This window comes from Pseudopodoces humilis, chromosome 1 (assembly GCF_049639895.1).
Source record: "Pseudopodoces humilis isolate 2021_Gansu_Grassland_sample_001 chromosome 1, ASM4963989v1, whole genome shotgun sequence".
Lineage (NCBI taxonomy): Eukaryota > Metazoa > Chordata > Aves > Passeriformes > Paridae > Pseudopodoces > Pseudopodoces humilis.
The window spans coordinates 68,055,309-68,078,591 of NC_142200.1; the positions used below are offsets into that span (position 1 = coordinate 68,055,309).

The 23,283-nt window shown below is 36.8% G+C and overlaps 1 protein-coding gene across 1 annotated transcript in view; it reads right to left on the reverse strand.

Annotated features, from left to right (window-relative positions):
* Window positions 1–20,444, reverse strand: part of LOC148185111 (MLV-related proviral Env polyprotein-like) — a 119,509-nt gene extending 99,065 nt beyond the window's left edge. Inside the window, exons 1-2 of the mRNA XM_088051470.1 lie at window positions 19,689–20,444; window positions 11,822–11,946 (exon numbers count right to left, since the gene is read on the reverse strand). Coding sequence (XP_087907596.1) covers window positions 11,822–11,946; window positions 19,689–20,444 — 881 coding nt within the window. The remainder of the gene's footprint in view (window positions 1–11,821; window positions 11,947–19,688) is intronic.
* Between the last annotated feature and the right edge of the window lie 2,839 nt (window positions 20,445–23,283).

The following is a 23,283-nucleotide window of genomic DNA, read 5'->3' on the forward strand; positions in this document are numbered from 1 at the left end:
AATCTCCCACCCAGCTGCATGCTCACTCATCTCCCCAGTGTGGTAGGAAGAAAGTTTTCTTCTTCACAGACTTCAGAGAACTGCCTGTTCCACTATGTCCTCTTCTCAAGGCTGCAGAAGAATACTTTGTCATGGAGAAACTTCTCCTGCTCCTTTGCCTTTGATATACCTTTTCTTGTTTTGCTCACTTTATTTCCTTCTCCTCTTCCTGTGGTATTTTCTGCCCTTTCTTATATGCACTTTCCCAGAGATGCCCCAGAGGTGGCTGATGAACTCAGCTGTCCCCTGTGGTGGATCTGTTCCAGGGATTGCTGGCACTGACTGTCTCCAGTTTGAGGCAACTCTGGATATCTCCACACAGGGGCCAGCCCTTCAGGCCCCCTGCTTCCAAATCTTGTAGTCCACACCAATACACTTGGTAAAATATACTAAAATATTTTCAACACTGTTCTTAATCTGGCTCTTTTTAAATCTTGGAATTTGCAGATTTTAGTCCATAGGAACATAAATTGCTGATCCATATTTGCATAAGACTATATGTATAAAATTTTTTTTAAAGTCCAAAATTAAATAATAGCACATGGAAGTTATATGTAGACTTTGAATTTCTCCTATTTTTTACTAATGTGCAGACTTGGTACAAATGTAAGATAGCCAGTGAGCAAAGTTTAACCTTAGGTGATGATTACATCAGTGTCAAAGAAAGAGTGACAAATACCCAAACCTCTTTTGCAGAGTTTTCTCAGTTTTCAGTGGAAGACAATGTCTATACGGGAAAGAGAAGCTGAGTTATTCAGATTGTTCAGGACATGTTTATACACCTCATTTTCAAATTATTCAGAAATTTCAAATTCACCAAAAATATTCATACTTTTCTAGGACACAGTTAAAATTTCTTTTCCTCAGAAAGAAAAACAGAAGAAATTCATAGCAATGATTCTTCTCTTCTCCAAGGGTGACTGTTTAGTCTGGTTACTATCCAAGTTCACCATAACCAGGTGACATTAATTAAAATAAAGGGTTGAATTACAGGCAATTTCTGATGTACTTCTTCACAATTTTGCTACCAGTTCATTAGTTTCATGATTCCCAAGTTTATTAAAAAAGCATATAAGCTAAACATATAAGCATCATATAGGAAGAGGGAGGTTTGTCAAAACTGAATTTTACCTCTGTACGCTTTGGAATTTTCTGTAATTTCTCACTTTTTGTTCTGATGAATTACTAATTTTCCTTGGCATTTTAAAATTGTGATATGGTATTGTCGTGGTTTTAAACCAATAACTAAGAAAATTACTTATTTCTTGCTGTGAGATATGGATTAGAACAAGAGCAAAACAGGCATAAAACTTAAAAGGAAAAAAAAAAGTTTATTGACAAACTACAATAAGAACACCAGAATAAACTTCCAGAAAAACCTTTTCATCCCCTGTCTACCCACTATTCCCTTGTCCACATGACAAAAGAGACAAAAACTTTGGAACTTTGATGGTTAAAACAGTCCCAATTCTTGCTACAGTCTTTTCACCAGTCTTTATAGAGAAACAGAAGTTTCTTCCTGTTAATTTATGGAGTTTCTCACAAGAAAAACTATTTTTGTTATAGTTTTCCATTGCTCTAATATTAGCTGCCCAGAGCTGCTGTTATTAGAGCCCACTCCTCCCATTTTCACATCACTCTCAAGTGTGTATGGGCCATGAGTCTAGGGATGGGATTTTTAAGGATAAGTTATTCAAAGGCAAAAAGTCTTCTTCATCTGTTTCTGTGAGCTTCACTAGAAAACAGTTTTCTCATTGCCTCTCAAGGCTTCAAATCTTCCAGCACTTCACTGTACCATAATTACTCTACTTTTTTACTCAAAATTTACACTTTGAACACTCTATTCCTCCCTATTTACTGTCATGAATTAAAGGAGTGTTTTCAAGACCTTATTGTCCATTTCCATAGTTTTAACAGAAAGATATTTCAGCTTAATTAAAGCATCTTCTTAATTCTCTACCTTTTCTGAAGCTTCTTTTCTTTCCTGTCACTGGTAGTTTATAAAGTCTCTTTTCATGTTGATCACTCTCTTTTTCTCTCTCTGGATAAAAAGATTAATCCGCAAGTCTCATCTGGGAAATGAAAGAGTTAAAATCTTGCCCAAGCTGTTGTAGGTAGTTCTGTGGCCTCGGCCGGTGCAGGAGCTGGAGCCATCTGCGATGGAAAGTTCCTCATGGCTGCTCTGGAGAGTGTAGGCGCCGCGCCCAGCCTGCTGCAGGTCCAGAGCCTCTCTCCTTCTTCACTCAGCAGTTTCTAGTGAATTTAGTTACAGCAAAAAAAACCTGCAGCCGAGCCAGAGATCGGCTCAGCCCGGCCCGGCCGGAGCCCGGAGAAAACCTTTTCCGCAGGGCCCGCATCCCCCGGCCGGGAGACGCTGGGCCCAGCCCAGTCCCCGCCCGGCCTCATGGCCTGGGCAGGGAACGGGAGGCCTGGAGCTCTGCCACCCTTCCCAGCCAGGAAACAAAGAGAACCAAGAGAGCTCTGGTTTTACACTTTAAGGTAGGGTTCACAAGTTGATCCCACTTTTCAATGGCCTAAACTGCTGTCAATTCTCAGCAATGACCGATAATTGGTCAGGAGAAAAGACTCCAGGCAGTTCCCAGCAACTTAAACTTTCTTAAAGGTAAAGTAACTCCATGACAGGTATTGATCAAAAAAATTTTTGTAATACATGTAAATGTAATTAAGCATCAATAACCTAATTATTTTTTTCTGATGTCAAACAGAACACAAATCTAAGTGCTTTCAGTAGGAGTAGAAACTTCAGATCTTTTCATCAGGCTCAACTATGTATTTAATGACATACGTAACATTCATACAGCAAATTCTAGATTCCAAATCATCATAAAATCTGATACCACATATTCTTATTTCAAATTCATCCCCTTTGTTTAAAAAATTAATCTTAAATAATCTTTTTCATTTCAGCCTCATGAATTCTACTTTGATTTTCATGGAGCCAAACAGCAAGTTGTACTGTCCTGACACATTAGAACTCTTAATATCTGGGAGATCATAATGACATCGGATTCATTTTTTATGATGCTTTGTACAGTTAAAGGGAAAAAAAATTCTGGCTTAAAAGTAAGATTCAAGGATAATTTTATTATTCAAAATTCTCCTATTAAAATAAGAGATTTATGCTCAAAACTTCAAATTGTACAAAATAAAATCTACAAGCATAAACAAACCTATGTTAACAACCCAAACAAAATTATCTACAAAACTATCAACAAATCTACAAAGAGGAAATTAAGAAGAAAAAGTATTACATGGTTAGTCTACTATAAGTTTAGCATGACTACAGCAGAACAAAAATTTAAGCTATTTGTAGGGATTTACCATTTCGTAAGGTTGGAAATGATGAAATTTTAATTTTCAAAATAATATTTTTAATCAATTTTATTCTGTTAAAATGTATGCTTTTGATTAAACTAAGACAATAAGAACATTAATACTTTGCGACTACAACATTTGAAAATGCCCATAATGCAGAGAAGAGCTAGAGCCATAGAGAGGTTATTAACATAAATTGCAATTATGAAACTGATTGTCATCATTTACGACTCCTTTCAAATTACTTGACAGATTGTCATGGGAAAATGAGTTATGCAAATTTATGAATGTTTATGCAAATTGTTTGACTTCAAGACTGAAGTAAGACTATGGATCCAATACCCTTCAACATGTACTGTGAAAAGCAAAGGATACTCATTTCACTTAAACTTATTGGAATTAATCATAGTAAAACCAAAATAATCTTATTTCTAAAATTGCTTTCATTGGAAAATGTTCCTGACTCATACAAACTGAGCAATTAATCTAGCAAAGTATTATGTAGACTGTGAGAGAGTTCATTTTGGATGTGATCATGGACACATTTTGACTTAAGATCAGGAACTGTTCAGAATGCATAAAAATGAAGTAGTTAATGAGGGGAAATTGGAGAAGGATGTTATGCTGTACTTCTTAACTGCATTTTTTTTTAAGTCTTCTGATTGCTTGTAAATTTTGATTTAAAGTGCTTTACATAATCACGTAAATACTTTGCAGGCTCTACCCAAGCCAAGTTACTTCTACAGCTGCTTTGCAGATTTAGGCAGGAAAACACATCAGAATGCATTTGAAATTTGACCATCAGCTTTTTTGTGAACTGAAAGTTTGCTCATTAACAAACATTTTGCCCAAAATCATAAAGAAAAAAAGTTTAAAAGTAAAAAAAAAGTTGGTTTGCAAACTTTTTAATTGAAATCATGAATAAGAAAGGACAAATATGTACAGAAGGCCAATGAGTAACATCTACAGTTGTTTCTGCCAACATATGAGTATGAACTTTGATTTTAATATTAAATAGAAACATGCTTGTTCTATGATAGGTTTAACTGCTACTTAATTTCAAAAAGACTGTTATTCTTTCAACATTCAGAACAATAAAAGGGTGAGTAGACCCTGTAAAACAGGCCCACAGGTTGCCTCATTCAGGTTCAGACTGATACAGAATAAGAAGCAGTGAGATTATTCCCAAATTTGTTTATCCTTCCAGCAAGATAATCCACAAAGAGAATTTATGCATGTCTCCATAGAACAGCTGAAGTGTCTTCTTTGTCTCTTTAATTCCTCATCAAGAAGAAAGGAGTTTACCCCACCCTTAACCATCCATGTGACCAAAAAAATATGCCATGTCTCCCTTTGAAACTACTTGGGCTCTCTTTTTAAAAGATGTACTGTTTAGCTTTAAGATTTCTTCCTTCCATTACTTGAGAATTATCTCTTGCTGGCCACTGCTTCAGTAGAGACACATGACATTTCAGGGTACTTAACTACCTATACTACTGACAATGGAAACTATCAAATGTGTAATGAAATATTTAGTTGTACAGAAGTACACCCAGACATGCCACAGGGACATTAATAGACAACTAATGGCTTTTCTTCTTATACTAACATGTACAATGTGAATATTACCTGCTTATAACTTTGGAAGTCAAAAATAGAGAAATAGTAATCTGTAGAGGAACTGACTTTGCTTTTCATATTAAATTCAATTTCAAACTTTTGCCCATAGTTATTACTGGAAAAGAACATCTGAAGTGCAAAGTCAATTAGCTTTTATTTTGTCTGTCACCACTTATTATTCATTATGTTATACTTAGAAGTCTCAGCTATATTCTGAATCCTAATTTCCCCGTATCAAAAGGCTGAATATCAAAATGGTAGGGAAAGAAGTACATCTGAGGACCCCAGATATGATAGAGGCCTCCTTAAAAGCCCAAGATACTAAAATTGGCAGCAATTTGTAAGGAAAATGACAGAAAAAAGAGTTTAAAAATCTTCTGGAAAATAAGGTCCTAACTGAATCAAAAGATCCTTCAGGAGGACTTATATGTTGACAGAAAAATCCCCAAACAAACAACATGGTTAGCCAGGAAATTATGCTTAAGGAATCAGAGCACAAAAAGCTAAGAGGTAGGTGAGTCAGACCTGGGAAAGGTTGTTAAAACAAATAAAGACTCTTCAGTACACAGAAAAAAATTTAAAAGTAAAATTACTATGAAGAAGGTTCTGAATAAAGATTAAACTTGCTGTAGCTCTGAAAAAAAAAATTAATATATAAATTTTCAAAATTATGTAGTTCTTTTGTGGGGGACAAAGAGAAGATGAACTTGAGGACAGTAGGAAAACAGAATCCACCACAACAAAACTGGAAGGAAAACTGAGTTAATGACCCCAAATTGGCAGGGACCAAGGATCTCATTCCACAAGTTGTTCCATACCTGACACATGAAATCAGTATTCTATATTCTATGATGAGAATCATAGAGTCATTTTGGTTGGAAAAGACCCTTAAGATCATCGAGTCCAACCACAAACATCACACACCAAGCATTCATATAAAGATTTTGGGTTTGTTTTTAATATCTAGTGAATGGTACCTATAGTACATAATAAAAGTTTAAAAAAAACCAAAAACATTAAAAAATAAACCCCCAAAACCAAAACAAACCCACTCTAATTCAGAAGAGAATTACTTGATCCGAACATCAGTATTGATATAAACTCAATAACGTGTAAGGCATTATAACAAAACTTTATGTCAAGAGCAACTATAGATATGGAAGTTAAAAAAAAAGAGGTTTACACCGATCATCAGAGGGAATGAAAGTCATATGTTTCAGGATGAGAATAAATGAAATATTTTGATATTTTGGCTCAGTAAAATGAACACTAAAACATGATGTATCTACTACCTACAAATATGTGATGGTCAAGAATATAAATACCAGTGTTGGTGTGAGCAGAAATGGGCAAACATGATCAAGAAAGATTGTTTTCTGAGTGCCATTTCAGATGGAGAAGTGAGAGCAAAACACCCAGCTACTCTGAAACTGAGCTTCCCATATCACACTGTGCAAGATGCTTCTGTTACTGAAATATTTCCTAGCCTATTAACACTAAAATGCAGTAGCCTTGAATATAAAATTAGTTTTGTTTATTTACCCAAGTGCGTAAGGCTGGAGAAAATGGACAGAAGGAAATTATTTTTTAATTCTGAATCCATTTACCTAGATTAGCGTTCTGGTTTTCCTTCGACCTTTGCTCTCTAGAGCAGCTAGGACTCCTTGGTAGTGGCATCTTTCCTGCTTGGTTAGCTCCAGAACAAATACAACTCTCAGAGGAATTTTGAAATGCCCAGCAAATTTTCAGATTTTTTTGATTGTGCAAATCTGTTGGTTTTTTGGGGTTTTTTTTACGTTCTGTTTACTACTTTCTAAAGATAATATGTTCTTTTCTACTAGTTTGTCAAAGTTAACTCTTGCCTTTTGTCACAGACTGTCTCCTGTCCTGTCCTCCCCTGGTGTTGCTGTACCCATGATGGGACAAGACAAGCTGTGAGCTTCACAGACTTGCAGTGAAACAGCTCCCCCAAATGGCATCATTTCGCATGGAGGTTCCTAAGCAAATGCAATTCGATTTCATTAAAACTACAAATTCTTTGGAAAAACAGACTTTCATAGTACATATGACTTTTTAATAGCAAGTTGGTTTTTTTTAAAAGCCTACTGAAAACCTTGTGGACCATCATGAGGTGTTTTGGATATCCAGATGTCTACAGGTCATATTTCGGTGCTGCAGGACATCTATCACGGCTCAGACATAGAACTGTAAAGATGTTTGGCTATTTTTTGGACCTTGAAAGACAGCCAGGATGAAAAGCATTTTTGGCTGAGAAGTGTCCATGCTTTTTTAAAGCAACGAACATCCATACAGCAGAGGAAATGACAGGTAGTACAGATGGGCATCACAATACCAAAGGGAACCTGTGATATCCCAGGGACCTTGGTCTTCCTGTAGTGTGAACATGACAGCAAAATGAAAAACTACCTTGACCTGTTCATGGAATATTCTTGTTTAACAACAATTTTGTCAGAAACATGCAAGTTGGTTGCTTTTATTTTTTAGAGGTACTTCATTTTGTCCTTCAAGCTCATCAGTAAGTTCACACTTCATAATGCTGGTTTCTCAAAGGCCTAGTTATTTGTTTAAAAAATGACATAAAAGTTCTTGTCAAAATGAAAAAATATAAACAAAGGATAAGATTATCATGTGCAATTCCTGTTATATTTGCCATGAATTTTCAAGTTCATAACACTAGAAATCAGACCCCCAAAATGTTTTCATGCAACATACAATTTCAGATTGATGTATTTATTTATATCCCTATATGTTTTTAATTTGCCATCTATTCATTGAGCCTGTAGTTTCACATTTTCCAGCTTTTGCCCACCAAAAATAATGCAGGCTTTTTAATTATTAATTTTATTTTTAATAGTCAAACAAGTCCACCTTTAGACTGGGGCTGATACTTAAGACTATCAAGTGTCCTAAGTCTCATAATTAAATGCAGGAAACATTATGCCTTGTTTCATTACTTTTTTGCTGTGTTGAAGCACTTACTGGCAACTCACAGCAGAAGTAGGCAAAATATTCGAGTAAAGGAGAAATATAAGGATATAATCTAAGATTATTAATTTATTCCTGAAAATAATTTATTTTCAAAAGTGAAAAAAAAGCTGTTATATCTTAAAAAATTTAATTATTTATTAGTAGTCAATAGGTGTCAATTTCTACTTTTAGTCAAGCAATGAAAAAAATCCAAACAGAACAATTTACAATTTTAGTTATTTCAATAGCTTCTATTTACAAATTTTGCCAGCAGGTATATTATATTTGAACACCAAAACAGGCCTTTTTCACAATTACCTGTTTGGAGATATGTCTAGCTATTTTGTGGATCAAGTGGGTAATCACTGGAAAACAGCAAATAAACAAACAAAGGTTGAAACACACTGGGTGGATATTGAAAGTCCTGCAGCCATGTTAAAATAATAAAGCCAGAGAAACCTACAATACTGAATGACCTTAACAGAAACACAGCCAGCTTTACCCCTATTTAATATCAGTGGACTTTAAAATTATTTCATGTAGACACCTTGCAGAATCAGGTCACGGATTCATCAGATTTTTGAATGTCACTGGCTGCATTAGACATGTTTGATAACATTGTGGTTCACATCCAGCAAATATGCCAGCTATGTGAACAGCAGCTGAAAAATATTGTCCTTTCTAAAAGACCCTGGAAATGCAAACACTGAACAGCAAATATCCACCATATGTCATTTCTCTTCAAAGCTGGCAGCAGTTTGCATTTTTCAGGGAGGTTATTTTTCCCAGTAGTTCCATCCTGACCAAATGGTGGTGGCAAACAAACAATGAGCCAATATCATCAGCAGGAAAGGCTGGCAATAATTTTAACTGGTTTTTTTTCTCTAAGGACTAGGGACCAAATGAGGAAATGACCAATGCCACTGAAAGCCATATTTATCATTGTCAGTGCTGAACAAAGCATTGCCTTGTGTTTCATAACAGATATTATTAACTCACTGGTAAGGAACAACATTAAATGCAGTACAGGTTGCTCATCTTTAACACCTTTGTACATATGCAATCTGCTCTCTGTGCATCAGTCATGGACATCCAGCAGTCTTTGCTAACAAGAATATTATCACACTATGAGGAGAACAGTGCCTTCAAAGGGACGCACTTACAAATAAATACTAAAAGCAAAAGGATGAAAACATCAAATTTTTAGAGTTTAATTAAATTATATTCACAAAAAGCCTATACCTTCAAGAAAAGAATTTCAGTATAAAGAATTTTGTCATGGGCTGCTAAGACAAGCAAAATTATTACCAATTACATTCAAGTCATTCCAAGTCAATGCAGTAACTGTAAGCACATGACTAGATTATAAAAAAAAATACAATAATAAAAAGAAAGAACATTTTCTTTAGTACCTATATGAAAACTTGAATTTTTTGAAAATGAGGTCTTCCTCAGAGGTTTTGAACTCTTAAACCTAACCTTGTGTTTTGAAAATCTGGTCAATATTGCAAGGAAAAAAAATAAAACTGGTTCCTTGTACAGTTGGCAATATTCAATCAGTATTCTACTTAAACAAGCCCTACTTTCCCTGTCCTGTTTCTGATATTTCAGCTGTGTCTAATTAATTCACACATCTCCCCTTCATTTATACAGTGGTGTATCACTTTTGACATATAGCATTTCCCAGATAGCACGCTTTTCCAAACCTTGCTTAAAAATCCATCAAAACTGTGTCACTTCTGGAAAGATTTTTTTTTTTTTTTTTTCAGTAGTGGGGGAGTGCAATGTTTAGTGACCTTATCCACTTAAGAAGTCATCTTTAAAATTGCTTTTTCCCCTCTTGGCTTGCAGAGACCTGGCTCATACCCTCTGGCTTGTGACTCAAGGTTGTGCAACCATATGAACAGGTTTTAGCTATCAGAAGCAGTAATTGCAGAGTAACAAAAAAACAGTAATAGCTTAAAAGAAGCAAAAGCCCTAGGCCAAGATTTTCTAGGCTCACAGCACAGGCGCACAAGAACTAGTGGAAGAAAAGTGCTAGACATACCTGTCAGCACTTTGTAGATACCGGACTGGCCAGGCAGCTGGACTGGGATTCCACCTTTTCACTCCTGCCCTCCAAGGTGCAGCTATTTCTAGAGCCAAACCTACACCCCAAACCTCATGCTAATCCACTGGTTGCTGAGGCCATGGTGAGTCTGACCACAATAGTTGCTTTATTTTAGGTTCTGTTATGGGAAAGAAACCCAAGGAAAGTGTATGAGAGAATAAAGCCCATCATCTTGTTCAATGAATAGGAAAAACTCAGTTCCTGAAAGAGAAAAATTTCATACTGATAAATTGGTAAGAGTTCATAAGGAATCAAAATAAATGACTGAAGAAAATAAAGCTTGGTTTCAAAGCATGTCAATACAAGCTTGGCCTGTTTCATTATATGAATTGTCTCTTTTTGCATATCTGAGCTATTTGTATTTATTAATAATGCTACTTTTCTGTTTATTGATTATAGCCTACTATCTCATTTTTTTAACAAGTAGTACCAAGTTATTATATATTGTTCATAGAGATCTTGATATTTTAATTTTTTAAGTACCTGAACTCAATTTATCCGCTTTAGGAAAAGATTCTAGAAATTGTTTCCCATAGGAAAAACCCATCACTAAAAACAAATCTCATAATACTTCTTCCTCCTCTAACAGAGAGAGCTAGTGAGGAGCAATGGAGAACAGATATACCCAACACTTAATTAAGAGCTTTTTATTTTAAAAAGCAGTGAAAAATACAGTGTCTCAGCTGAATTTTTGAATGCTATTTTTTTTATTATACAAACACAGTAAATGTTACACAGCTCAAACCTGTTACCTATGAGTGTAATGTAAGGAGAAGAAATTGTTCTGTGTTGAGTGATTTCATTTGAATCATGGGCCTGATGATAGATCTCTTCTCATTTGAAAATATGAAAAAGGAAATGAACAATGAAATGGGTTACCCAAGATACCTTTAATTTTACTTGAAAGCTAGATGTTTTGAGGATCAGGTGTTTTGTGTGTTCATTCAAATGAACATATTGTGTTCATTTGGCATACAAAGAGAAATTGAAGATTTAGTTTACATTAATATCCACCTCTGTATTTCATTATTTCACTGAAAAAAATTAACCTGTGAAACTGTTTAGAAAGCACTGGTTGTGCTATGAAATTCTATTAATGAGCTTTCAAACTTTAAATTTGCCCTGTAATACTACACTGGTCTCATGAACTCACACAAAATTGACAATTTGACAAATGTCAGCACAACATAACTTGATAACTCTATTTTAGTTCTGTGGTATGCAGTGACACAAAAGATGACATCTCATCATCCTAATTTCTTTATTTTTTCTCTTCCAGATAGATGCAAATTGATTTTTTTTGTTTGCAAAGTATGAAAGTCTCTCAGATAATGGACCACTCTCAGTCTTGTTTTTTTAGTCTATAGTCATTGTTTTGGATGCCAATTTCAAAGAGTATTTAAGGAAGCTAGCATTTCAAATTGTAGTTGATGTGAAATTTCATAGTGAAACTTCTTTGAAGACTAAATCTCCCCTTTTATTCTGGGTTTCTAAGAGAAGGTATGAACCCTGTTTTAGGTATAAGATTGAAGTTCTTAGTGATGTAGGATGCTTCTCCTTGATAGATTTGTAGAAGTTTGTAGAGACAATGTCTCTTATTCCCATGGAAGTCTTAGCTAGAAGGGGTGTCTGTCCTCCTCTGCATCAGGACCTTGTTCAAGATGCCAGATGTTGACAGTTAGTGAGATAACGCAAAGAAATGAAATAAAGATGAAGTAGTGAACTTACCAATTATTGTCAGCAACCATGGGCACTTCTGTTAGTAATAAAATCAAATAGAAGTAGCAGGGGGCACCCACACTTTCACTGTTGAAATTCTTTGGTGTCTGGGTATCTCCTGAGAAACAAAGCACCTGCAACAAAATCAGGATGGAAAGATTAAAAGTAAAGCAGTACATTATTTCAATACTTTACCGCATGGGAATGTCACCATAGCCTTTTGCAAAATGTAACTTTTTCCAATTGCTGTGAGTTATAACTGCTTAAACACCAGATGTCCAGTCAGAGAGGTTAATTAGAAATTTTTCTGTCTCTGGAACCTCAGTAACTTGTTCTTCAGTAACAGATGAAAAGCAAAAATAATACATATTGGGTTATTGCACTTTAAATTGGTATAGAAGGATAGATGGGGAAGTTCAGTATTTCCATCAGAGCACTCAAAGCTAGTCAAATTTCTCTCTTCATTTCCCTACCTCCAGCCTGAGAAAAACATGGATCAAATTTTCAATGTTGAATTCTTCATTTCTTACTGCTGGAATAATTCTTGAGGATTACAGTTCATGGGGGGTATTTTAGGAAGAATGCTGACAACTATGGGGTCAAATTCAAATAGTTCCTCAGATTCATGACTGTAATGGCCTGGGAAACAAAAAATCCCATGGTCCCAGAAATGTAGTCCACTCACGTGCAGACCTCCATATCTGTAACTGAATTTCATCTTGCAGATCTAAACTCTTATTAAAACCCTGAGAAAATTTGGTCTGAATTTACACTGAAACCTACTATCTAAAATAATTCTATTATACAAAGTGTTTATTCTTTCACATTACTTCATAAATGTGCTAAGAAGGTACCGGTGCATAATGATTTACTAGTATCATCCATTAAACAATATCATTGGGCATTCATAGCATTCAATACAAGATTGCATGTCCTAAACAAATGTGGGTTACATTGAATTCAATGCTGTTGACCAAAAGGTCGAAATTTCATTAATGTTCTTACACCCTCTGCCTCTAACCAGGCTTAACAAGAACACAAATTGAGCAGGACACTAGGTCTTATTTCAGAAGTTAAATACTTCAGTCCATTTTCAAACCTAGGTAAAACCATACCTCTCTTGGTATATCTTTTTCTTGGGAGGAAAAAAACCAGTTTTTACCACTCAAATTTTCTATTTCTTCAACTATCCATTTAATTTGTAGCAGAAAATTGCAGCTTTTAATTTCACTTTCTCAGAAAACAAACAAAACCAACAGGAGCTTTGTCCTCACTCACAAATAAATTAGATATGTTCTATTCAGCTATATTTTGGTTAGTTGCCTGAATTATATTAAATATTCTTCTTCCACAGAATTGAATCTTCTAATATTCTACTATATAGTTAATGCTTCCGTGATACATTGCTCCTTGTTTAAAATGAAAAAATGCAAAACTACATAAGATGAAGTTAAAACTACATTTATTTTTAATGTGATACTTAAATTAATTTATAACTTTTTTAATCACTTAATAAATTTAAAAATCAATTTCCAACAGCTTTTTTTTAAAGGAGGATCCAGAGGAAAACCAAAAAATAATCAAATCTTTAAATTCTTTTAGTAACTAGATTACCCTTCTTTTTTTTTTCATAATTAGAAATATTACCATATATTCATAATCTTTGCCCTCTATATTACCAAATACTGGAAAGTTATCAAAATTGTATACAATATGCTATTTCAGGCAAAGCAGATATATTATTTATTATTCACTCTAACAGCCCCAGGCTGTGGTTTGACATTTCAAAATATTTAGCCATGGTAATGACATGGGATATTTCTATTCATTCCTGCAATGAGACTGATCTAAAAATAAATTAATCCAACACACAAACTTTCCCTAGTGACCAAAACTTTTAATAACCATGGCCTTGTTCTTTAACAAATCTTTAATAGGTGAGGAAATAAAAAAGAAACCACAGTTGCAGGCTGTGCCAGCACACATGGCATGTCCTATTGCAGAATGGGCAGCAGTGGCTGCTTTTCGTAGGTGTGCTGTGCATAAACACACAAACACATTAGAGGAGATACATACAGCCCACTTGAGACAACAGGTATGTGTACAGAAAGGTGGAAGAGAAGGAAAGAGAGAGGCAACATCAGACATTTTCATGAGCAGAAATTTTACTCAGGCTAGTGATGCACTAATAGGAAATTTTATATTGTTTTGAGTTTTTTCATCATAATGAGTGAAATGGGATTTCTGGAGGAAAAATATGAATGTTTTACAGATGTCTAAGGTAAAAATAGCAGGTTGATACTGTATTTTTCAGTGCTGGAGGACGGCATAATGGGAAACAGATCATCACAGCAATGGAAGTTGACTTCATATTTGTGAGTGAGATTCCCCTAAGATTTGCAGCAGAGGGAGAGCAGACCAAAATGTACAAAATCATTTGGAAATATCAAAGGGGTCAGAAGAAACTTGCAACATGGCAGGAACTGCAAAAAATACAAAAATTAGATTCTGAAGGACAATCACGAGAGGATCCCAAAGACTGAGCTACTGAGAAAATGCAGCTCATGGGTCTTTAATGATTGAATTGAATACTGCATCTGGACCTCAGTTAAAAAGACATCATTTGTGTCCACAGCTATTTTTTTAAAAAAATACTTCTGATTTGTAACTAAGGCAATTTTATTCAGGAGCTATAATTAGACTCCTGTTATTATTTTTCTGGAATCAGATATTGCCACTTTACATTCTGTTGTTATTTTCAAGTTTTGAAATTGCATAGGTGATCAGCTAGTTAACTGCAGAGATAACAGGCAGTTAGAAAATCCAGTTCACTATATTTACACAGTGGATTTAACATCAGATTCATGGTGAGTGTAATTCATGTGTCATTCACACATCACTGAGTTCCTTTGGACTTGTATAGCAGTTGGTTCACTGCTCACGCTGTGTCTGGGGCTTCCCTGACTATGAGGGGGTTGCTTTCTCTTAGATTAATGCTCCATTTCCCAGGGTTGCCTTTCTGTAAATACACCTTGGTATTTCAAAGATTTCTGTAAACTCCCTTAATGCTAGTGTCTAATTATGACTTTAAAACAATTTCTTAGAATAATATGGTTGGGAATTTAGAGAGACAAATTCCCACTTCCTGAACTGCACTGTGCATGTTTTCAGAATAGTCTTCCGTCCCCATGTTTCTGTCCTCATATTTTTGGTCCTATTGGTTTTGGCACAGTGCTCAGATATTACAGTTAACAGTATTGTTCATCTATGCCAGCTTTTGTTTGGGCTTAATTTAAGTCTTGAAACACTTAGGTGACAAAACATTTCCATTTAAATCCTAACACTTGCAGTACCTGTACATAAAAAAACAGTTTTAAAAAATACATAAATAGAAAAAATTCACCAGTGAAACTACTCAAACTGAATTCTACCTTGGTTTATTTATTTTTAAGTGCAAAAAAGCAGAATATCAGAATGGTTATAAGAAATATCTCAACAACAATTTCATATTATTATTATTTTATGACTGGATTTAAAACAGGTATAGAGGGGATATTTGGGTTTTAATTTTGTTTCCAGAATCTCAGGCACTGTATTTCATAATAACATTTTATGCTGCATTAACAGAGTTTTATGCTGCATTAACACCATTTTATAACATAATGGAAAACAAATGGGTACAAAAGACAGGTAAAATGGAAAATAAGCTGTAAATTTTTTTTTTTGCTCATTCCTGTGCTGTATACTGATAACATTACCAACAAAACAACAGTGGCTTTTCAGCTATCCTCTACTTCAGCCAGATTTTGAAATGAGCATTTATTGAATCATATATTTTCATATAATAGTAAAGAGACAGACTGGGATCCCTACTTTGGAGTTGAAAACTTTCCAACACAAGCACTTAAGCTTTATAAATTTAATTTGGCTTGATTATCTGTACAAAGTATGATACAATATAAAAGGCAACTATAAAAGATTCAAGAAAGTTAAAGAAGAGGTAAGAATTTGCAGCTAGTAAAGGGATTTACACAAAAAGAGGAAAAGATTACTCTTTAGCAATTAAAATTAAACAGGCTTCCTGTTCTGCTCTTTGATTTTATTGACATTTTCCTCAAAATAAGTGTGTTCTCAGCTGGAATCTTGTACAGCCTTAGACTTTTTTTCAAGAAAAGGTTCACTGGAAAAGTGTAAAAGTACTCAAAGACTAGAAAAAAATGCAGGCAAAATGGAAGATATCAATATATTTAGACCGTTTCAACTTGGAAAGAGACAGAGGAAAGCAAATACAAGTCTTAAAAATCTAGACACAAGAATGGCAGTGAAATGAAATCATCTGGTATCTAGGTATATAGTGAATAGGACAAGAATAAAAAGCTAATAATGCAGAAACAAAATTTAAATCAGACATAAAAATACCCCACTAATTGCAAAATGTGTAAGATATTGAATAGTTTAAAAATACCATTAACTTCATCCTAGGATCTTTAAGAAGTTCATAAAACATGCTGGGAATAAATGTAGTTGCACTTTTCTGTGATTAATTGGATTTTTCTTCCCATGGAGAATAAACTGAACTTGGTGTTGAACTTTGAACATTTTTCTCCTAGGTTATCTTTTAATTAAACCAGTTCCTTGATTCACCTCACTGTGCAACCATTCAAATACTCTTGCCCTCCAAAAGGCTGGAGTAGCACAGACAGAAGTTGTCTTCTGGAAGCAGGGAATTGAAATGGGTAAGTTTGGAAGCAACCACAGAAGTCATCTGATCCAACTTCCCTGCTAAAGAGGAGTCATCCTATACACACTGTTCAGGATTGCCATGTGGAATTGCTTTCTTTGGCAGATCTGCTTGACATATGCAAATGAAAGATATTTATGGAAGTATGCCTTTTTCTTGTATTACCTGTGGTCTATTTGGGAAGACATTTTTGTTGACAACAGTAATGAGATGGTCCTGAACTCTGTTTGAAATTCCGAAGTACAGTAACAAGTAAAATAAGAAAGTAAAAAGACACACTAAAGGCATTGAACCTCAATACATCCTGGGGACATGTTAGAACTCTTTTTAAATTTCACACACTCAGGAAATTTTACTGGTTTCACAGAATAAACAATTAATAAAAATGCAATTTGTCAGATTTAAAAACAAGATATTTGGCAAAAAGAGCAGAAACATTTAATTCCACTTATTTAATGTTATGAAAAGTAGAAATCTTCCATCAAAGGAAATTCTGGTTATAGGCAAAGTGAAGAATCAACTTGTATATATACATCTATCCAGAGCTTTCAATGAGAATAATGTTTACAGGGGGTAGAAGGCAGGAGTAACACATGTTTATGGGATTTAATTACATTTTTTCCTCTTGTGTTCCTAAAAAAAGGTGATTTCCAATATTTAATTCTTCTATTCCATCTCAACCAGCTCTCAGTAACTAATCTTTTCTCACCACCAGCTGTCAAGACTTCTGAATTTTTTTGGGGGCTACTAAAGTGTTTGGCATCTATGCCTACCATTTTCTACAAGTCTTTATCAAAATCTATCCTCATAAACCTATTAATTCCATTTAGTGATCACCCTTCTTTTTGTGGTTTTAATGTCTTCTGTACATCAAAATAATTACATTTTCTTTTAGTTTTATTTCCCATATTATGGACAAGAAAAAGTGTCTTACTTTTTCATTTGGCTGATTTCCAACTAACATAAATCCCATTCTTTGACATTTTTACTCTACTACCATCCATGTAGATGGGAACTGTCCATGAACTTTAAGGATTTCTCAAACAGATAAGATAACTTTTATATGTCAGGGGTACTTTAAGAATAAATTTCCAAAGGTAATATACACTAAATAGATGTTCTATACATAGTAAAGCAGATTAATTAAAAAAAAAAAAACAACTAACCAACCAAACAAAACAAACAAAAAAACCAAAAACCCCCAACTGGTTAGGATATGAAAATATATGAATATAAGTCACAAAAATCAGTTACTGTACTCATAAAGGAATCATATTATCATTTGATTAAGAGAATAAAAGAAAAAACCTGTGGGAACACCTTTTAGGATTCTATATTAACCATTCATGTGCACAGCAATGAAAACGAGGGAGTGTTTCAAGTTTTACAGGGCCTTTGTTTCCCAATTTTCAAATCCAGCGTAAGACAAGCAATAAGAAAGAGCTCAAAGAACAAAGAACAAAGAACTGAAAAAGAAAAAGTGCAGTGTTCTCATAAGTTTCCAAAGACAGTTATGAAAATAATGCTACATGATAGCTTATAATTTAAAGTCTGGTGAGAATTTTGCATATTTCTAGGCATGATTAAAAACAATTTATTTCAACAGAAAAAAAAAATTAAAGGATTCCAATGCAAGTGTAAAAATTACTAGGGACATGAAAGAATTTCATATGACAGAAATGAAGAGATCTGCACTGTAAATTTAGAAGATAAAACTTGATGAATGTATACAGCATAAAATATGGTACAATGAGGATAAATTAGGGAATTTACTTCTGCATTTCTGCAGTAGAAAATCATTCAACAAAACTTAAAGCCAGAAAACTCAGAATATTTTTCTTCTATGTTAAATTACACTATGAAATGTGATGAAATAATTGTAAGTCAAGAGTAAAATAGATTTTAAAAAGCACACCAAATAAATCTATGAATAAAGAATACCTATAATTACCAAAGATCATCAATAATTAAAAAGGCTGTAAACCATGAAATAATTTATTCTGTAGATTGTATAGCTCTCCCCTGATCCTCGTCTTTATTTTGTGATGAATGTAGGAACATATTCTCTTACATCATATATTTTTAGTAAATTTCATAGTTTGCCACAGAAATAGTGGATAAATTTATCTCAAATATATCAAAATACACACACTGTTGACAAAACTTGTCCAGTCCTGTTGGGTTTTTAAGCAAGGTAGGCTCCCTGGCCAGCTCCAGCACGGCAGCTATCTCTAGCCGGCGGACCACAACCCACAACATCAATGTGATGGATGGTGTATATGGTGTTTGTTGCAGGGAAATTTGACATTTTTATAGCCTAGGTTCACTGTGTTACTCCCATCTGCTTACATCACACTTAGGTGCTATTGGCTAATTACAAAAGGACTTACTATCCTAGAAAGAGGGGTGGGTTACTGGCTTTCCGTTACATCCCAAATTCTTCCACTCCGCCAGGCCCTAACTACAAAATATTTCCCCCCTCTTTATGAATAACTAATTTGCTAAAATACAAGGTATATTAGTCTTAAAAATGTATAATATAAAATTAAATAAAATATAGGATACATTATACTTAACTAAAAGGCTAAAAACTTATAAAATAGATACTACAATTTTCATTGGTAAATATAAACACATGCAATAACTAAGTATATTTTAAAGCATCTGTTGCCTTTCTATAAACAAAATGTTAACTTTTTCTAATCAGTTCTTAACAAAGGACACAAGCTTATTTAAAATACATGGTCCAAATATTAGCACAAGTAAAATCATCACAACTGGTCCAATCAGGGTAGACACCAGGGTGGTTAGCCACGGAGACTGATCGAACCAGCATTGGAACCAGCTTTGCTGAGCTTCTCTCTCTGCCTTCCGTTGAGACAGCCTGTCTCGTAGCTCTGCCATGGTGTCTCTCACTACTCCGGTGTGGTCTGTGTGGAAGCAGCACTCTTCATTCAGGGCGATGCAGAGGCCTCCTTGCTGCATGAATAGAAGGTCGAGACCTCGTCTGTTCTGCAAAACAACTTCAGAGAGTGAGGAGACTGATTTTTCTAGAAAGGATATGGATTTCTCAATTCTCTGTAGATCTTCATCTACAGTCATTTGTAGCTGAAAGAGACTCTGACTCTGGGTTACCAGAGCGGAGACACCCGTGGCTGCTCCGGTCGCTCCCAAGCCAAGCAGCATTGCTATTGACAGTCCTGTCAACAGCTCCCTTTTCTGAAGGCGGCCTGCTCGCTCAAGGTACTGGTTCACTTCTTCTCCAGAGTAGTATAGGACCCTGGGGATGATAACAGCTAATACACAAAAGTCAACAGAGGAGTTAAAGCTTTGGGTATAAATGCAAGGGCTTAGCCCACTGCAGTTGCAAACCCATATGCCAGACAGGGGGGCAATTGCCCATCTCTTGGACCTGTCCACCTGCACAGTGGTCGCACAGACTTTTTTGTCAACAACAGTGGCTTTGCCCACACAAAACCCTTGCCCTGTCATGTGGCTGATGGTGATTCTGCGAGAAGGTGACTCACTGTGGCACTGCACTGGGGCTTCTGCATTAACCCACAGCAGCCGGTTATTAAGGGCCACAGCCTCATAGTAAGGGGGCTGTGTGTCATAACACAGCCAGCAGGATTCTGTGGCATTAGGGTTAGATTGATTTAGAGGTAAAAAGGTGGCATCTAACATCCGATAGAGTGAATCGAAAGCAGCGGCTTCAGATCTTTGGGGAGAAGCTTCTTGCTTATGCAGTGGGTATAGACTACTAGATCGTGGGTTCTCAGCTTGTACTACAAGGTTGGGGCCAACTGCTTCAGGCCTTATAACTGGGAGCCAGATAATTTGTACTACTTCACTGTGATTTTTACCAGGTTTGTGCAAGAATACTGACCACATTCTTCCGGTGGTCCAGCCCACATCTGCTGGCTGCAGACCCTGCATGATCATTTGATGACAGACTTTAGATTGGTCATCATAAAAGCCATAAAACACTTGCCCTATAGAGTTGAAACTGGGATGCATACAGCCTGCCGGACCCCAGGTTACCTGCAGAAACTCGTCTGCTTTTGGTGGTGCCCACCTGTTACTCAGGACTATTGTTTCACATCCCCAATAGCCACAAAACCAATACCCTGGTTGGTGGCAGTAGTCTTTGCCTGGGTTGGTGGCTGGGCACCAGAATGACTGGTACAGCTCAAAGCGAGGGTGGATGTTATGAGTTACTATACCAGGGAAAATGTCTCAGATGAGCACAAAAAACTTTGGGGTGCCTGCTGTGACTACCTCTTTGATCACTTCATTCGAGGCATGGCGTAAGATCCACCTGAATGGTTGATGGGGGTTATATTCTGCACCAACCTGCTCGCTGTTAACAAGTGCTAAAAACAAGATTACACACAAAAGTTGTTGTCGCTTGGGTTTCACAGGCTCAGGAGTTTTGGGCGTCTTCGGGTTGTCTGGTGGTTCATCGCCTCTTTCTAGCAGTGGAGCATATGCATCACGCGGGCGCCCAATGATCAGGTCCTGCAAACAAAACTTCAGAGTTCTTGTCAGTTTCATTTTTAAGGTCTGGTTTTATTGACTTAAGTGGACACCACTTTACCATCTCTTTTCACTGCAGCGTACCCTTGCCCTGAGAGTACTAATCTCCAACCTTGCTCCCACTCCCCTAACTCATTTCTGATTATGACCTGCGGGCCCTCTTCTAGAGCTCGAGTGGCCCAGTGTTTTTGGGAGGGACTGTTTATTTCATCTCCCCTAGGGAATTGGTTCAATGCTAACAGTGCAGTTGCTAGCAAGCGCGCCTGGTCTGCCTGGGGAATGGAATTGTTAAAGCTTTCTGACTTTGCTAACACTTCTAGCTTGGCTTTCAGGGTTTGGTTTGCTCGCTCAACGATGGCTTGTCCTGTGCTATTGTACAGGATGCCTTGCACTAGAGTGATACCCCATTTGGAGGCAAATTCCTGGCTCGGCTTTGAGATAAAATTTGCACCATTGTCTGTTTTGATTTGCTTGGGGATGCTGAGCCAAGCCATGGCTGTTAGCCAATGCTGGATAGTTGCTTTGGAGTTGGTTTTCAGGTGCTGCATGGCTACAATCATTCCGCTGTATGTATCCACTGTTACCGCAAGCCATGCTCAGGGTTTCAACAGCTGGCACGATGTAAACTAAAGTCTGTTTGCCATATCTCTGAGGCTTTTAGGCCTCTGGGGTTGATTCTACAGGACCACAATGGTGCTTTTTGGCAGTGAGGGCAGGAAGCTACTACATGTTTTGCATCAGCAATTGAGATTTCACATCTCTTTGCTAGTGCTTTGGCTCCGATGTGCAGGGTTTCGTGTAGCTGACGAGCTTCTTGTAGGGTCCACAATCCTTTTGCGGCAGCATCTGCTTTGTCGTTGCCGACTTGGAAGAACCCTTTGATTGGATTGTGGCTGTTAACATGGATGACTGATATGGTACCTTTTCGAGAGGAGAGCACTTCTTCTAGCATCAAAGCTGCTGTAGATGTCGATATGCCGGGTCCTGACTTAGCGAGGCAAAGCTTGGCTACAAACATTGAATCAGTTACAATGTTAAGATGCTCTGTTTGGAACAGTCCGCATGCCAGTACTACAGCTGCTGCTTCCAGTTGCTGGACTGAGAGAGTACGATCAGTCGCTTTGACACAGTGCCACTCGTCCTCTGATTGCCACATTGCAGCTGCAGTGGAGGTTGTCGAGGATGCATCTGTGAAAACTGTTGGTCCTGGCTGGGGCCGGTCTATGACTTTTTGTGGGAGGTCCATGTTGACAACAGCCAGCATCTGAGTCCAAGGGGGCTTTGCAGAATACTGAATCTCTCCGCTGAATTTGACCAGGGCTGTCGCCAGGTATTCCGACATCACTGTTGACTGTGTAGAGAGTTGCTTGCGGAAAGGCAAGAATATTCTGGCTGGTTCAATGCCAAGATGTTTCAGAGCAAGTTTTCTGCCTTTCATAATGAGGCTGCTGAGGTATTCAGCTCCTGGGGAAAATGCACGTGTCTGTTTTCCCAGGACTATCCACTGTATTGGGTGAGCTTTTTCTGGGGGGCCTTGAGCCAGTGCTCCTACCCCCCCTCCCTTTGTGAAGTGCACGAACAGATCGAGTGGTACCTGGGGCTTCCACCTGGCGAGAGAGCTTAAAGATACCTGCTGTTCGATGAAGTCAAGAGAGTTCATTGCTTCTGCTGTCAGGGCTTTGTGTTCCCATGGATTTTTCCCTCTCAGGAGATCATACAGGGGGGTCATCTTCTCAGGTGGGATTAGGACGATGTTGCGGAGCCATTGCAGGGATCCCACCAGCTGCTGCATGTCATGGAGCGTTTTAATGTCCTGACGGATCTTTATCTGGGGAGGGGATATGTAAGAGTCTGTGATCCCCACCCCCAAAAAGGTTACACACGGCCCCTTTTTTATTTTCACACTCTCAATTTCAAAGCCATTTGTTTTTAGAGTCTCTGTGATTGTTGACACTAACTGGTCTACCTGACCTCCCGAGGGTGCAGCAATCAGGATGTCATCCATGTACTGGATGATGGTAGCAGTCAAGTTGCTATGATGGATCGGTGCTAGCGCTTGATCGACTGTGATTTGGCAGATTGTAGGTGAGTTGACCATCCCCTGAGGCAGCACTTTCCACTGGAAGCATAGGTTGGGGCGCTGGCTGTTCAGAAACACCACTGAGAAAGCAAACTGCTCTTTGTCTTCTTCATG